The sequence below is a fragment of the Oncorhynchus masou genome, chromosome 24 (genome assembly GCF_036934945.1).
Source record: "Oncorhynchus masou masou isolate Uvic2021 chromosome 24, UVic_Omas_1.1, whole genome shotgun sequence".
In the NCBI taxonomy this organism is placed as follows: Eukaryota; Metazoa; Chordata; class Actinopteri; order Salmoniformes; family Salmonidae; genus Oncorhynchus; species Oncorhynchus masou.
In genome coordinates this window covers 111,987,457-112,005,537 of record NC_088235.1, presented here as the reverse complement: position 1 = coordinate 112,005,537, position 18,081 = coordinate 111,987,457, and the positions used below count along the sequence as shown (strand labels likewise).

Below are 18,081 nucleotides of genomic sequence, written 5' to 3'. Positions count from 1 at the left end.
TTTTCCTAACCACCGTGCTTCTACACCTGCATTGCTTGCTGTTTGGGGTTTGAGGCTGGGTTTCTGTACAGCACTATGAGATATCAGCTGATGTACAAAGGGCTATATAAATACATTTGATTTGATTTGATTTGATAATTATAGAGATAAACTCAAAATACCAACATGTGAGAAATACTGGACTTTATTAATGTTTCAGTGGAACCAACCAAAATCATACAATTATTTAATACAAAATACATTTCAATCAATGGCACTAACTATTGGCACTCCTCATTTAGTACTTAGTACATCCACCTCTGGCAAGGATAACAGCATGGTCTTTTCCTGTAATGTTTGACAAGGTTGGTTCCTTGTTGTAACGTATGACAAGGAACACATTTGGAGGGATTTTGGACCATTCCTCTAAGCAGATCCTTTCAAGATCCTTCACATTCTTGAGGTTTGCGCTTATCCACTGCCCTCTTCCACTCAGCCCACAGGTTTTGGATTGGATTGAGGTCTGGCGACTGACATGGCAGAACATTGATTTTGTTGTCACAGAACCATTTCTGTGTGGATCTTGAGGTCTGTTTTGGGTCATTGTCTTGTTGGAAAGTCCACCTACGGCCAGGTCCCAGCCTTCTGGCAGAGGCAACCAGATAGTCAGACAAAATTGCCTGATACTTGGTGTAGTTCATTATGCCATCAATCTAAACCAGTGCCCCTGGACCTCTGGAATTAAAACAGCCCCAAAACATCACTGACCCCCTCCATGTTTCACCGTGGGTACGAGGTGCCCCTGAACCTCTGGAATTAAAACAGCCCTAAAACATCACTGACCCCCTCCATGTTTCACCGTGGGTACGAGGTGCCCCTGAACCTCTGGAATTAAAACAGCCCCAAAACATCACTGACCCCCTCCATATTTCACCGTGGGTACGAAGTGCCCCTGAACCTCTGGAATTAAAACAGCCCTAAAACATCACTGACCCCCCTCCATATTTCACTGTGGGTATGAGGTGCCCCTGAACCTCTGGAATTAAAACAGCCCCAAAACATCACTGACCCCCTCCATATTTCACCGTGGGTATGAGGTGCCCCTGAACCTCTGGAATTAAAACAGCCCCAAAACATCACTGACCCCCCTCCATATTTCACCGTGGGTATGAGGTGCCCCTGAACCTCTGGAATTAAAACAGCCCCAAAACATCACTGACCCCCTCCATATTTCACCGTGGGTATGAGGTGCCTCTCCTTGTATCTCTGTTTCGACGCCAAACATGCCAATGCTGTATCTGACCAAAACGTTCCTTTTTGGTCTCATCTGACCAGAGCACCTTCTTCCAGTCATAACTTAAATGTCGTTTGGCAAAACTCCAAGCGTTTGCATCTGTGTCTTGGGGTCATTAAGGGCTTTCTACCGGCAACCCTTCCAAAGAGCCTGCGGATGTGGAGTTGGTGTCTGATGGTGCTTTTTTAAACCTGGTGACCCCAAGACGCCACCAAGGCCTGCAATTCCTTCACAGTGATTCTTGGGGATTTTGTTGTGCCTCTCACCATCCTCCTCCCTATCCTGGGGGGTAAAAGGCACATGTTGGTATTTTGAGTTTCTCTATAATTATATTGTTGATATTTGTTTAAGCATTATTTGTGCATTGCCAGTCAGGGGTTCCAGTCATTTTGGAGCCCACCCTAGAAAATACTTATTTCCCTCATGAAAATGAAAATCAATTTATAACATTTTTGACATGCGGTTTTCTGGATTTTTTTTGTTTGTTATTCTGTCTCTCACTGTTCAAATAAACCTGCCATTTAAATTATAGACGGATCATTTCTTTGTCAGTGGGAAAATGTACAAAATCAGCAAGGCATCAAATACTGTTTTCCCTCACTGTATATGTAAAATGTATATGTAAAATGTATGTGGAAAATGTATGTGGAAAATGTATGTGTAAAATGTATGTGTAAAATGTATGTGTAAAATGTATATGTAAAATGTATGTGTAAAATGTATCTGTAAAATGTATATGTAAAATGTATATGTAAAATGTATATGTAAAATGTATGTGTAAAATGTATGTGTAAAATGTATGTGTAAAATGTATATGTAAAATGTATATGTAAAATGTATGTGTAAAATGTATGTGTAAAATGTATATGTAAAATGTATATGTAAAATGCATGTGTAAAATGTATATGTAAAATGTATGTGTAAAATGTATATGTAAAATGTATGTGTAAAATGTATATGTAAAATGTATATGTAAAATGTATATGTAAAATGTATGTGTAAAATGTATGTGTAAAATGTATATGTAAAATGTATACGTAAAATGCATGTGCAAAATGTATATGTAAAATGTATATGTAAAATGCATGTGTAAAATGCATATGTAAAATGTATGTGTAAAATGTATATGTAAAATGTATGTGTAAAATGTATGTGTACAATGTATGTGTAAATTGTATGTGTAAAATGTACAGTGGGGCAGAAAAGTATTTAGTCAGCCACCAATTGTGCAAGTTCTCCCACTTAAAAAGATGAGAGAGGCCTGTAATTCTTTATCATAGGTACACTTCAACTATGACAGACAAAATGAGGGAAAAAAATCCAGAAAATCACATTGTAGGATTTTTTATGAATTTATTTGCAAATTATGGTGGAAAATAAGTATTTGGTCAATAACAAAAGTTTATCTCAATACTTTGTTATATACCCTTTGTTGACAATGACAGAGGTAAAATGTTTTCTGTAAGTCTCCACAAGGTTTTCACACACTGTTGCTGGTATTTTGGCCCATTCCTCCATGCAGATCTCCTCTAGAACAGTGATGTTTTGGGGTTGTTGCTGGCCAACACGGACTTTCAACTCCCTCCAAAGATTTTCTATGGGGTTGAGATCTGGAGACTGGCTAGGCCACTCCAGGACATTGAAATGCTTCTTACGAAGTCACTCCTTCGTTGCCTGGGCGATGTGTAGAATGTGTAAAATGTATATGTAAAATGTATATGTAAAATGTATGTGTAAAATGCATATGTAAAATGTATATGTAAAATGTATATGTAAAATGTATGTGTAAAATGTATATGTAAAATGTATATGTAAAATGTATGTGTAAAATGTATATGTAAAATGTATGTCTATGTAGCAGAAAAGCTGTAAAAACAAACTAAAAGATAATTGTCCTCCCAAGAGCGGTGGGTGGTGAAGGTGTAACGACATTCATTAGAAGAAGGTGAAGACCAAGGTGTTCATATTATTTATTCTGACTGAACACTGAATACAAACTAACAAAAAGAACCACTTCTGACAGGTGCAACAAACACTAACCAGAAAATAACCACCCACAACTAACAGTGGGAAAACAGGCTGCCTAAGTATGGTTCTCAATCAGAGACAACGATCGACAGCTGCCTCTGATTAGGAACCATACCATTTGATTTGATACCAGGCCAAAACATAGAAATACAAAACCTAGATATACAAACATAGAATGTCCACACCCTGACCAAACAAAAAAATAGAAACATACAAAGCCACGGTCAGAGCATGACAGAAGGGATTAATAAACATTCAAATTATATAAAAAAATACATATATATATATATATATATAAAGTGAGCTAGCAAGTTTTTAAAATACATATTTTGTTGATATTTTGACATTTGTGAAAGCTTATGTAAAACGCTCATATCCTTGGCAAGAATACGAAAAGCTTTACAACAAGGTTCTCCCAAAGCAGGGTTTTGTAAAGGACTGCTTGGATGTAGAATGCTGACCTACCATATTCTCCTGTCAACCACGGAGGTTACATTTGTTCTCTGCTATCTAGCACAGCAGGACTCCACTCAGGGCAATAATCTGCCCTGGGCTGTCACTCACTCACAGTCCCTGGCACAGGAAGGTAAAACAGGAAAGTAGAGTACACTTCCTCCTTCCATGGTTTGTGAGCACAAGACTGCAGGTAGATGAAGTCTGTCAGATAAGCCCTGAAGTGGCATACTGCATCCTGGTTGTGAGGACAGCGGTGCAGGACAGGTAGACTGTGTGTCCTGGTTGTGAGGACAGCAGTGCAGGTCAGGTAGTCCGTGAGTCTCTGTGTGTGTCAGATAGGACCCAAAGGGCATGGTGCAGCCTCGTACTTAAAGCTTCCAACACAAAGCAGGGCTGTCACGTCTCCTCTCCTCCTATCCACCTCTCCTCTTCGCTTCATCTCCCTCCTCTCTACCACCTCCTCTCCACCCCCACCACTTCTCCACCACCCCTCTTCGCTTCCTCTCCCTCCTCTCCACCTCCCCCTCTCTACCTCCTCTCCTCCTCCTCTCCACCTCTCCACCTTCTCTCCACCCCCACCCCCTCTCTACCTCCCCTCTTTACCTCCTCTCCCCCATCTCAAACTCCTCTCCTCCTCTCAACCTCCACCCTCACCTCCTCTCCTCCTCTCTCCTCTCCTCTCCACCTCCTCCTCTCCTCCTCTCTCCATCCTCTCCACCTCCTCCTCTCTACCTCCTCCTCCCCTCCTCTCTCCCTCCTCTCCACCTCCCCATCTCCTCCTCTCTCCCTCCTCTCCACCTCCTCCTCTCCACCTCCTCCTCTCCTCCTCTCCACCTCATGTTCTCCTCTCCACCTCCTCATTTTCTCTCCACCTCCTCTCCTCTCAACTTCTCCTTTCCACCTTCCCTCTCCTCCTCCTATCCATCTCCTCTCTTCTCCACTCCTCTCTTCCCTCCTCCTCCCATCTCCTCTCCACCTCTCCTCATCTCTACCTCTCCACTTCCACATCCTCTTCTCTCCACCTCCTCCTCCTCCTCCTCCCCACCTGTCTCTAAACCTGCAGCTGTATAGACATAATTAACCCAGGAAGGTTGACTGTGGTTTAGCCTGACACCTCTACATCCCCCTTACTCTTCTGATCAACCTCAGCTCAGGTAAATAGTGGAATTAAGTACTGCTAAGTATCTTGTCGTGCACAAACAGATCAGGAACTCTGTTCCGTTGCTGCTGACATGTTGCTGTTGTTGGGCTCCTCCTCTGTTTTTGTTAGGTACCAGAACTACACTACCGTTCAAAAGTTTGGGGTCACTTAGAAATGTCCATGTTTTTTAAAGAGAAGCAAAAAATAAAAATAACATCAAATTGATCAGAAATAAAGTGTTGACATTGTTAATGTTGTAAATTACTATTGTAGCTGGAAACGGCTGATTTTTAGGGAATATCTACATAGGTGTACAGAGGCCCATTATCAGCAACCATCACTCCTGTGTTCCAATGGCACGTTGTGTTAGCTAATCCAAGTTGATCATTTTAAAAGGCTAAATGATCATTAGAAAATCCTTTTGCAATTATGTTAGCACAGCTGAAAACTGTTGTTCTGATTAAAGAAGCATTAAAACTGGCCTTCTTTAGACTAGTTGAGTACCTGGAGCATCAGCATTTTGTTCTGAGAAATTAAGGCTATTCCATGCGAGAAATTGCCAAGAAACTGAAAATCTTGTGCAATGCTGTGTACTTCTCCCTTCACAGAACAGCACAAATTGGCTCTAACCAGAATAGAAAGAGGAGTGGTAGGCCCCTGTGCACAAATGAGCAAGAGGACAAGTACATTAGAGTGTCTAGTTTTTGAGAAACAGACGCCTCACAAGTCCTCAACTGGCAGTTTCCTTAGGTAGTACCCTCAAAACACCAGTCTCAACGTCAACAGTGAAGAGGCAACTCCGGGATGCTGACCTTCTAGGCAGAGTTCCTCTGTCCAGTGTCTGTGTTATGTTGTCCATCTTTAATATTTTAGCCTTCATTTCTCAGAACAAGAATAGACTGACGAGTTTCAGAAGAAAGGTGTTTGCTTCTGGCAATTTTGAGCCTGTAATCGAACCCACAAATGCTGACGCTCCAGAGACTCAACTAGTCTAAAGAAGGCCAGTTTTAATGCTTCTTTAATCAGAACAACAGTTTTCAGCACTGCTAACATAATTGCAAAAAACTTGTATTAGCTAACACAACGTGCCATTGGAACACAGGAGTGATGGTTGCTGATAATGTGCCTCTGTACGCCTATGTAGATATTCCATTAAATAAATCTGCCATTTCCAGCTACAGTAATCATTTACAACATTAACAATGTCTACGCTGTATTTGTGATCAATTTTATGTTATTTTAATGGACAACAAAAAAAGTGTTTTTCTTTTTAAAAAACATGGACATTTCTAAGTGACCTCAAACTTTTCAACGATAGTAGACATCTTACAACGCGATAGTCAGTTACACTCTTTGTAGAGGATTATCTGTCAACAATAGCCAGGTCCCCAAAAAGGCAGACATGTAGGCTATTGTAAGTCTCTGCTGCTAGGTATGTCTGCACGCTAAACCAAGATCTAGGCCTACTCGGAGCAAGGCAATGTGTATCGTGCTGATACAAGGCAGTGTACAGGAACCTGACAGGTTCAGACCCACCAAGCAGGGAAATAACTAACAGAAGACCAGTTCTTTTTTTCCAGAACAGTTTTGTTTTATCAAGTTTCAGCCGAGGTAGAGTCGCTACCGTCTCTCTGTCCCGGAGGTCCAGCAAACTTAATCTCTCATTCATGCACCCCCCCCCCCCCCCACCTCAACGCCAAACAGACGGGAACTAATTTACTGCCTCATCCTCATTCTTTCAGCGGCGCCAAGTAGCTGTATACAGTACATACCAGATCAAAGCCGTAATTGAAAAATAATTATAGGCACTTAATCATAGAAAGCAGTGGGCTAATTGAAGTGGCAACAAGGAGGCGAGTGGTCGGCCCTCGGAATCGTGGCAGAATAGATGATATTGCATTGTCTTTAATAAAGCATCTTCTTCAATCCTCATTGTCTCTCAGATTAAATTGGAGAGGGCTATTAGCCTGGTTAATTGACTCTCTAATTTAGATCTCGCCCTACTGAATGCATAACGGATGCACGCCTGTCGGCCAATGATGTGTGCACTCTGTCACACCGTCCTGCTAGACTCCGATTGGTTAATTGCTCAGGGATTTTAGAAGTTTTCAGTCATTCTTCAAAATGGAACAGAACAGTGAGACTCCGTCTCTCTCTCTCTCTCTCTCTCTCTCTCTCTCTCTCTCTCTCTCTCTCTCTCTGACAGAATTGTCAAATGTGTGCTGAAATCCTAATTGTCCTCCTTCTGACCTGTTCACATTCTCTAAAAGTTCCTGAGGCCCGTTGAGAAATACAAATGGCACATTTCCGCTCAAGGCCTCTTTGCGTGAATGAAGGCGTTCTTATCACGCTCTCTGCAAACGTCTCCCCTGCTGTGATGGTGGAGACAGCCTGGTTGGAGACAGCCTGCTCCAGCTCTGCCCTCTAGTGGTGAAAGTCTGGTAGTAAAGTGATTGCTGTCAGAACAAGAGGCCATTTGAGGAGGAGTTCTGCTTCCCCAATGAGACCCTATTCCATATAAAGTGCACTACTTTTGACCAGGGCCCATGTTAAAAAGGGAATAGTTTGCCATTTAGAACTCAGTCGAGGAGGTCAAGGCAGCCATCTGACGGTGAAAGGAAGGTAGTTGGAAGTAAATAAATGCACCTATTTTACCACCATTTCCCAGGGCAGCCTTTCATCATGTTCAACAGAGATAGGTGTGTTTTGTGATCCTTCCTTTTCTCTGTGGCCTCACTAATGGAAGTCAAAATTCACTAATGAAATAGAACTCGGTGTAAAGAAAAATGCCCCCTAAAAGTTACAGCCCTGAAAACTTTTCTACAACATGTTCAGCACTTGTAAAATGACAGTGGGCTGATAAAGCCGTCAGATGACTTCAAAATTGGACGTCTGTCCATGTCCTCAGGATGTCTGGAAATGCTTTCAAAACCCGGCCACTAGGGGGCAGCAGTGGGCTCAATTACCATCGACTAGGCATGGGTTTGCTAGGGTATTGTAGACAGAGGTGGTGGATGGTTGTAATCACATGACTCCAGAACCGAAGGTCGTGTCTTCAATATCAGTGGTAGGCACATTTGGTTTTTACTTAATCCTATCCCAAACCTTAACCCTTCACTCAACTTAAGGTTGTAACCCTATCCAAAACCTTAACTTCGGGAACAGAATGATGAGGAGCAGCAGGAGCAACCCAGAGGTGTCACACTTGGAAATATGATGTTTGGACGTCAGAATCTGAAGAATCTGAAAAAAAAGTGATGGCCCTTGTCAAAAGTAGTACACTATCTACAGATGTAGGATCATAATTTGTGTGTGCTACAACAAGAAAATAATCCTGCAGCAACTGGGAAAAGTGAATTATCGTATGGATTATAATCATAGGCCTTTTTAAACCTCAAATACACTTCAATACACTTCAAGTTTTAAGAGACAATCCTACATCTGTATGGAATAGAGTGCATTTTGGATAAAGCCATAGTCTGCTGCAAGAACTACAGTACCACTCTACTGACAGTGATAACACTAAGTAGTAAGAACGCTGTGTGAATATGTACAAAATACTACTACTGGTATACTACTTGAATACGGCCTAATGTCACGTTGGTGTGAAGGATCGGGAGACAGAAGCAGGAATGCGTAATAGGATTTTTTATTAAACACAAATTATGGCGTGCCGTGTAAAGGCACGGGGACGAAGACCAAACAAACACGTAACGAAAACACAGGGTTGAAACCCAAAACAAAAGAGTGAGGAGTACCTCGAATAAATAACACTGTAATCATCTGCGCAATCCACAAGGTCACGAAAGCCCAAAACACACAGCAACAGGTACTCAAACGCACCAATGGACATTGTAACAATAATCAACCTCCCAATGGAAACCAAAGGGCACAAATACAGTGAGGGAAAAAAGTATTTGATCCCCTGCTGATTTTGTACATTTGCCCACTGACAAATAAATGATCCGTCTAACTGTAATGGTAGGTTTATTTGAACAGTGAGAGACAGAATAGCAACCAAAAAATCCAGAAAAAACGCATGTCAAAAATGTTAGAAATTTATTTGCATTTTAATGAGGGAAATTGGTATTTGACCCCCTCTCAATCAGAAAGATTTCTTCTCTCAGGTGTCTTTTATACAGGTAACAAACTTAGATTAGGAGCACACTCTTAAAGGGAGTGCTCCTAAACTCAGTTTGTTACCTGTATAAAAGACACCTGTCCACAGAAGCAATCAATCAATTAGATTCCAAACTCTCCACCATGGCCAAGACCAAAGAGCTCTCCAAGGATGTCAGGGACAAGATTGTAGACCTACACAAGGCTGGAATGGGCTACAAGACCATCGCCAAGCAGCTTGGTGAGAAGGTGACAACAGGTGGTGCGATTATTCGCAAATGGAAGAAAAACAAAAGAACTGTCAATCTCCCTCGGCCTGGGGCTCCATGCAAGATCTCACCTCGTGGAGTTGCAATGATCATGAGAACGGTGAGGAATCAGCCCAGAACTACACGGGAGGATCTTGTCAATGATCTTAAGGCAGCTGGGACCATAGTCACCAAGAAAACAATTGGTAACACACTACACCGTGAAGGACTGAAATCCTGCAGCGCCCGCAAGGTCCCCCTGCTCAAGAAAGCACATATACATGCCCGTCTGAGGTTTGCCAATGAATATCTGAATGATTCAGAGGACAACTGGGTGAAAGTGTTGTGGTCAGATGAGACCAAAATGGAGCACTTTGGCATCAACTCAACTCGCCGTGTTTGGAGGAGGAGGAATGCTGCCTATGACCCCAAGAACACCATCCCCACCGTCAAACATGGAGGTGGAAACATTATGCTTTGGGGGTGTTTTTCTGCTAAGGGGACATGACAACTTCACCGCATCAAAGGGACGATGGACGGGGCCATGTACCGTCAAATCTTGGGTGAGAACCTCCTTCCCTCAGCCAGGGCATTGAAAATGGGTCATGGATGGGTATTCCAGCATGACAATGACCCAAAACACATGGCCAAGGCAACAAAGGAGTGGCTCAAGAAAAAGCACATTAAGGTCCTGGAGTGGCCTAGCCAGTCTAAAGACCTTAATCCCATAGAAAATATGTGGAGGGAGCTGAAGGTTCGAGTTGACAAACAGCCTTGAAACCTTAATGACTTGGAGAAGATCTGCAAAGAGGAGTGGGACAAAATCCCCCCTGAGATGTGTGCAAACCTGGTGGCCAACTACAAGAAACGTCTGACCTCTGTGATTGCCAACAAGGGTTTTGCCACCAAGTACTAAGTCATGTTTTGCAGAGGGGTCAAATAGTTATTTCCCTCATTAAAATGCAAATCAATTTATAACATTTTTGACATGAGTTTTTCTGGATTTTTTTGTTGTTATTCTGTCTCTCACTGTTCAAATAAACCTACCATTAAAATTATAGACGGATCATTTCTTTGTCAGTGGGCAAACGTACAAAATCAGCAAATACTAATTAACTAACTAAATACTTTTTTCCCCCTCACTGTATACAAATACAATCAGTGGGAATAGGTGTTGTGCTTTCGTTCTGAAAGTAGATGAGGAGTCAGGCGCAGGAGATCAGAGATGTCAATCTAGCGGTTTTTAATAGGTACAGGTACAAACACCCCCCCAAAAAAACGCCCAAGACAATGGTAACTCACAGTTACTCACGGAAGGAGAAAAAAACCCAACGCTCCTTACTATAATAAACACACGTGAGTAAACTGAGGAAAGCCTCCACAAGCAGCATGAAAATAATCCTGCCCAAGCCTAAGCGGGAAAACAGGGGTAATATACACACAGAGGAATTAAAGCAAATGAAAACCAGGTGTGACAGAACCAAAGACAAAACAAATGGAAAAAGAAAAACGGATCGGTGATGGCTAGTAGGCCGGCGACCCCGACCGCCGCCTGAGCACCGCCCGACCTTCGTTGGAAGTCGCGACAATAGGAGCCAGGTGTACGTAATGAAAGTTCCCAGAGGGATCCATGACACCTAAATTCCATTATTCTAAAACTATAAAACAACTTTTATTAAATATAATAGCTTAGTATTTATTGAGCCCTGTTCCCAGGAATGAGAGAAATGCTTGTGTTCTGTCCATGTCTTATCAGACAGTTAAGGTGGTCTACTACAGGCACCGTATCTGCTCCATTTCTCTGGGTGAACCCCCATCTAATCTCTTTATCTAACTGATTAGACTTCTAACGACCTGAGAAGGCCATTCCACTACAATACAGTCTCACAGCATATCTCTCTTGACTCTCACATTTTCATAAACTACAAAGAGACATTGGCCTTATAGCTTTCAGGTATAGCCATCATTCTTTCTGTCACTTTCTATCATATTAAATATATAACGTACTTCTAACAAAGTAAAAAAAAATACTTTTCCAAATTAAATTTGTGTAACAGATATTTCTTTCCGTCAGGAACCGGCATATTCTGTTGAATAAATCCATTTCATCTTTCGGATGTTATATTCAATGACCTGAAATTACCGATATTTTGTGTCTCTCTCGAACGCAGGTGCCTGACATTTCTTTTCAAGATATCAGCCTTTGTCAAATTGGTTTCAGTTCTCCACAACGATACAATCATATCAGTATTTTCTATTTACCTTAGCTTGACTGGCTGACTGACTGGCTGGCTGGCTGGCTGGCTGGTGGTGATACAGAACTACAGTGTGTCAATAGAGTCATCGGGTATCATTATTAAAAAGGGACAGAAACAGACACAAAACACAGAACCAAAGTAGCAAATGCTTTTCTATCCACATCAAGGATGCGTTAGATACTTACTGTGTATCCTTAAGTTTAAGGCAAAAATACAAAAAAACTGCTTGTATAGAGAAATATCTGACTTCATGCTGCTAGCTACAAAGTATAGACATCAAATATACAACATGTTAAATACTGTAGGTCGAGTGTTCATTTGACTTCTAGGTTCTCAGATCAGTTTGAGAAACTCTTGTGAGAACCCCCCCCCCCACACACACACACACACTGATGTAATGAGAGGAACCCCCCCCACACACACACTGATGTAATGACTGCAACCCCCCCCCACACACACACACACACACTGATGTAATGAGAGGACCCCCCCACACTGATGTAATGACTGGACCCCCCCCCCCCACACACACACACACACTGATGTAATGAGAGGACCCCCCCCCCCCCCCCCACACACTGATGTAATGACTGGAACCCCCCCACACACACACACACTGATGTAATGAGAGGACCCCCCCCCCTGGGCTAAATGTGGAGTATCAATTCAGAAATGGAATACGCAGTCTTGTTATCAAAGTATTGGTCAACCTCTTAGCTTCCTGTGCGACCGTTACACCTCCCGTAACCGCCCCTCCCAACTGTAAGGGGTACATACCAAATGCCACCCTATTTGCTAAATAGTGAACCACTTTTGCCCAGAGATCATGGTCAAATGAAGTGCACCATATAAGGGAATAAGGGTGGAATTCGGGACGTAGGCGATGACTTGGCAGCAGTGGGCAAACACAGAGGGACAGATGTAACAGTCTTTCATGAGGTCAAGCCTGCCAGTATCAGATTCACTTCAAACACAGCGAGTCAAAAAGCCCAGTCTCAGTGTTGGCACTGCGGCATTAGAAACAATCAGAAGCTGAGAGACTCTGCAGTAGCTAAGGTTCAGATTTTTTTGTTTGCTTTTTTGTTATTTTTGCCTACCGAGAGAAAAAAGAAGAAGATCGTGATAGCGGTGAACGTTAGTTCCACCAGAGAGACAGAGAGGTAGGAGTTGGTTTCCCACCGAGACCGAAGAGAGAGAAGAGAGGCATCTGCATCATGGCGGCGACCCTGTGCCAGGTGATGGGCTTTGTGCTGAGCCTGCTGGGGGTGGGTGGGATTATAGCCGCCACTGGGATGGACCAGTGGGCAACGGAGGACCTGTACGACAACCCTGTGACCGCCATCTTCTCCTACTCAGGACTCTGGAGATCCTGTGTCCGGCAGAGCTCCGGATTCACAGAGTGCCGACCCTACTTCACCATCCTGGGGCTACCAGGTACGGGGCGGCAGGGTAGCCTAGTGGTTAGAGTGTAGAGGCGGCAGGGTAGCCTAGTGGTTAGAGCGTTCGACTAGTAACCGGAAGGTTGCAAGTTCAAACCCCCCGAGCTGACAAATACAAATCTGTCATTCTGCCCAGTTAACCCACTGTTCCTATCATTGAAAATAAGAATTTGTTCTTAACTGACTTGCCTAGTTAAATAAATAAAATAAACACTGAACCAAATATTCTGATTAAAGGTTGACTGAGACCAAAACATTGGAGAATTAGATCCATTAAATAGCTGGCATCAAGATCACTGACGTGCTGGAGTTCACCATTGCCAACCTTACTTCGACGAACGCCATTGTCCTCATACAGTTGCGGCAGCCTCTTCACAGTAGTGACCAGAGCAACAAGCTCTTTGACTCAACATGTAATAGTAACTTGTTGATTTACTGTGATAGTTTAGTTTACTCAGTTACTATGGATCCAGGTCAACAGTTCATTAGTAAGTTGGACAAATTTCCATTTTATTACACACACAAAAGAAAGCCAGGAAAAGTAGGATATTAGTTTATGCTAGGTTAATTTACACGATGTATGAATATATGGTAATATTGATGGTAATATTGATGGATCAGTAAAAGTCACACCACTGTGGGGATAGACTCAGAATCATAAATAAAAAGTAGATTAATATTGTAGTGTTTGTAGTGATTGGGGAAATGGCTAAATAGTTTGAATTTAGTTCCCCGAGAACCACATATGAAAAGAAGGTAAAGCGAGGCACACCCTTCGTTAGTTACGTAAGCGCGGAAACTCTTACTGAAAGTACAACCGTTGCCCGAAACTGTGACAGCAACTCATGAAAATGATTTGCAAACACCTGATAAGGTTCGTTCCCTGTTCAAGAGTACATAGTGATAAGAACCAGAGGATAGGCAGCCATTTCATGACCTCATTTACATCATGAAGACAAGGAGGGGTTTGACATCGAACAAAAAAAGGAACCTAAAATGGCCGCCACAAAGATAATTTATCGGCTTTATGCTGGTTGCATTGGGCCAGTTTTCGATATCTGCTGCCACAGCCATCTGGGGTTTACAGAACCATTATTTCTCAGTTGTAACGTCTCGATTAAGTTTTATATGTTGAGTACATCTCAAAGGTGTGGCTCTGTCTAAACAATATATTACATTTGTTTTTATAAGTACACATTCATTAATGGAATAAAACAAACATTTGTTTCTTTCACTTGACTTTGAAACCATTTTGAGCATTTCTAATCTAGTTTCTTCAGCAGTGTTTGATCTTTAACAGTGCGTGTTAAAAACAGGAAGGGAGATTATCTTCCTGCAAAACAAAGTATAGTTTAGTAAGGTGGTTCATTTTAAAGAATAGAGGCCATGATGAAAAGGCCATGATCAATAAAAGGTCAAATTTGGGGGGGGGGGGGTTTCTCACAAAATTTAGTTTTGATAGACGCACTAGAGATATTTGTTTTTGTTTCACAAAATCTAGTTGTGTTGATTTAAACAACTGTACAAGATCAGTTCAATCTTATAAAAAATTAAAATAGAGTTGATAAACGCACCAGAGATATTTGTTTAAGCACGGGCTGCGTTTTCATCCACCACATCCGTTGATGTAATTCTTCCTCATTTCATTTGTCACAAGACGTCCTGAAACTCGGTCTTCTCACATCTGCAAAAATAATGTGTGTTAAATATGTGTCCAAACAAAACTAAAAAAAAAATCCTGAACTTTTTTTTATATCTCCTAGATATAGGACAGACACTTCCAAACTTGATTCCTTGTGATTTATTTTTTTGAATGTCTGTTTTGCAATTAATGAATGTGTTATTTCATACATTTCTATGGGTTCTTGCAGTAAAGGCCATATTCTATATTTTATCAGAAAATTATATATTTTTATAAATTGAGACCTTACAGGGGACCTACAGAGACCTACAGGGGTCCTAAAAGAGCTAAATGAGCCATGGTATGAAAAAAATTCCAAATGTTAGCTTAGTAGACCCTGCCCCCCCCACACACACACAACAAAGGAAAGCAGTACTTATAGGATATACACAATTACAGGTCACCTAAGTACCAAATAAAGACAAGTAGATCTGACTGTGTGTTTTGGTTTGACCTATAGACTAGTCTATCTGACTGTGTGTTTTGGTTTGACCTGTAGACTAGTCTATCTGACTGTGTGTTTTGGTTTGACCTATAGACTAGTCTATCTGACTGTGTGTTTTGGTTTGACCTATAGACTAGTCTATCTGACTGTGTGTTTTGGTTTGACCTATAGACTAGTCTATCTGACTGTGTGTTTTGGTTTGACCTGTAGACTAGTCTATCTGACTGTGTGTTTTGGTTTGACCTGTAGACTAGTCTATCTGACTATGTGTTTTGGTTTGACCTGTAGACTAGTCTATCTGACTGTATGTTTTGGTTTGACCTGTAGACTAGTCTATCTGACTGTGTGTTTTGGTTTGACCTGTAGACTAGTCTATCTGACTGTATGTTTTGGTTTGACCTGTAGACTAGTCTATCTGACTGTGTGTTTTGGTTTGACCTGTAGACTAGTTTATCTGACTGTGTGTTTTGGTTTGACCTGTAGACTAGTTTATCTGACTGTGTGTTTTGGTTTGACCTGTAGACTAGTCTATCTGACTGTGTGTTTTGGTTTGACCTATAGACTAGTCTATCTGACTGTGTGTTTTGGTTTGACCTGTAGACTAGTCTATCTGACTGTGTGTTTTGGTTTGACCTGTAGACTAGTCTATCTGACTGTGTGTTTTGGTTTGACCTGCAGACTAGTCTATCTGACTGTATGTTTTGGTTTGACCTGTAGACTAGTCTATCTGACTGTGTGTTTTGGTTTGACCTGTAGACTAGTTTATCTGACTGTGTGTTTTAGTTTGACCTGTAGACTAGTCTATCTGACTGTGTGTTTTGGTTTGACCCGTAGACTAGTCTATCTGACTGTGTGTTTTGGTTTGACCTGTAGACTAGTCAATCTGACTGTGTGTTTTGGTTTGACCTATAGACTAGTTTATCTGACTGTGTGTTTTGGTTTGACCTGCAGCTATGCTCCAAGCTGTGCGGGCCCTGATGATAGTGGGGATGGTCCTGGGAGCCATCGGTTGTCTGGTCGCCATCTTTGCCCTCAAGTGTCTGAAAATGGGGAAAATGGAGGACAGCGTCAAGGCTACCATGACGTTGACCTCCGGGGTCATGTTTCTGCTCGGAGGTGAGGTGGTAATGTTTTGGTATTGATGTTCATAACTGGCAAGCAAAATCTTTCTGATTCAAATTTGGGTTTAAAGCCAAAAAGACACATTTCTGTGATCTGAATATGACAATGTAATTTCCATCCTCCTTAGGTGTTTGTGGCATTGCTGGAGTGTCGGTCTTTGCCAACCTAATCGTTAGCAGCTTCCGGTTCACCACCTATGCAGATGGTGGATATGGAGGAGGAGGAGTACTGGGGGGAGGATTAGGAGGAATGGGTGGATCTCTCACTCCCAGGTACATTAAAGCCCTCAAACAGTATTTTATTAATTGTCTTAATCGTCACTGTAGTCCAAATATATTTTTGTATCATTTGTGTAATTGAAAACTCTCGGTATAATCTTGTTTGGCGTGTCAATACAAATGTAAATATATTTACGTACACAGCCCTGATTGGTGGATAGGATCTTCTGGACTCTAGAGCCTACCCAGCTTACCCCTTTAAAGTAGGAGGATACATATGCAAATAAAAGATGACTGGTCATTGGTCCCAAAAAAAATCAGATCAGATTGTGATGTCATGATCTGGGCCAAAAATTCCAGGCATTATTTTTCAAACAGCTCTTACAGAATTTTGTGGGGTTTATTTTCAACCTCATAGTGTGGAAATATCATCAAAACAAATGGCAAAATCAAGTTAAAAAATAAACAAACTGTACTGGCCCTTTAACAGCAACATGAGAAGAATTCACTTTTGTTGTGTCCCAAATGGCACCTTATTCCATATATAGTGCACAACTATTGACCAGTGTCTTATGGGATAAGATACAGCATTTGTTTCTATTAGTGGACATGAACAAGTGGTATAAAATGAATATGTGGGCCCTGGTCAAAAGTAGTACACTATGTAGGGAAGAGTGTGGCATTTGGGTGACAAGCCTTGGTACATAAGTTGGTATCAATTATAAGGTGATGATGGCAATTTGTATTTTTTTTTTTACGTGTCAATGTATGTCTTTGGTTTCTCAGGTACACCTTTGGCTCCGCCCTCTTTGTGGGGTGGATAGGCGGAGCCGTGCTGGTCGTGGGAGGGGTTATGATGTGTATGGCCTGTCGGGGGATGGTTCCACCAGAGGAGAAGAGACCAAAGTAAGTTAGATTTTTCTCCACCAGATCATGAGTCAGAGAAACACGCTCATTCCCTCCATAAAATGACATCATTCTCAAGAAGAAAAAACAAACATAAAAGAGAACTTTCAAATCATGAAACGCATGCCTGATACATGGCTTAAACATTAAAGTTATAGTGTGACCAAACTTTCAAGTAATTCCTGAATATTCCCGTGTTATTCTTAATCACAAATAGAATCCATAATCATTTTGTTTTCTTTCTACCTCAGTTATGGGATGGCCTACAAGCCTGCTTCCCAGCACACAACAGTTTACAAAGCTAACACCAGACCCAGAACGGCCTATGACGATTCTTTCAGAGCCCAGAGTATGGATGGAAGACAATCCAACCAGCAATATGTGTGAAGAATATAATATTATGTACCGTTAGGTTTTAGAGATTCTCTGAAACGAAGCAAAACTGTTTTAATGTATCGATGCCAATCTCATGTAGCTCTGAAGGGCTTAGAAGATTTCATAGAGGGTTGCTATAGAGGTTTCATAGAGGGTTGCAATAGAGGTTTCATCGAGGGTTGCTATAGAGGGTAACTTTGAAGGAAGTACTTATTTAGGTTTGATTCATTATTTTTGTACTTGGAGCTCTCTTATGTTTCTGTGTTTTTGTTATTCTGCATTTAAGGGGACAATATTGTAATTTTCGAATGCATCTATATTAAAAGAATCACATTTCCAGAACTTAATGTTTGTTTGTTTTTTGTTTTCAAA

The 18,081-nt window shown here is 41.6% G+C and overlaps 1 protein-coding gene across 1 annotated transcript; it reads left to right on the top strand.

The window, feature by feature from the left end:
* The first annotated feature begins 12,464 nt into the window (after window positions 1–12,464).
* Window positions 12,465–18,051, top strand: LOC135513286 (claudin-18-like). The gene is made up of 5 exons (XM_064936164.1): window positions 12,465–12,957; window positions 16,040–16,204; window positions 16,338–16,482; window positions 17,215–17,334; window positions 17,586–18,051. Exons 1-5 carry the CDS (start codon window positions 12,738–12,740, stop codon window positions 17,719–17,721), a joined length of 786 nt encoding a protein of 261 aa, XP_064792236.1. The 5' UTR covers window positions 12,465–12,737; the 3' UTR covers window positions 17,722–18,051.
* Window positions 18,052–18,081: the final 30 nt, after the last annotated feature.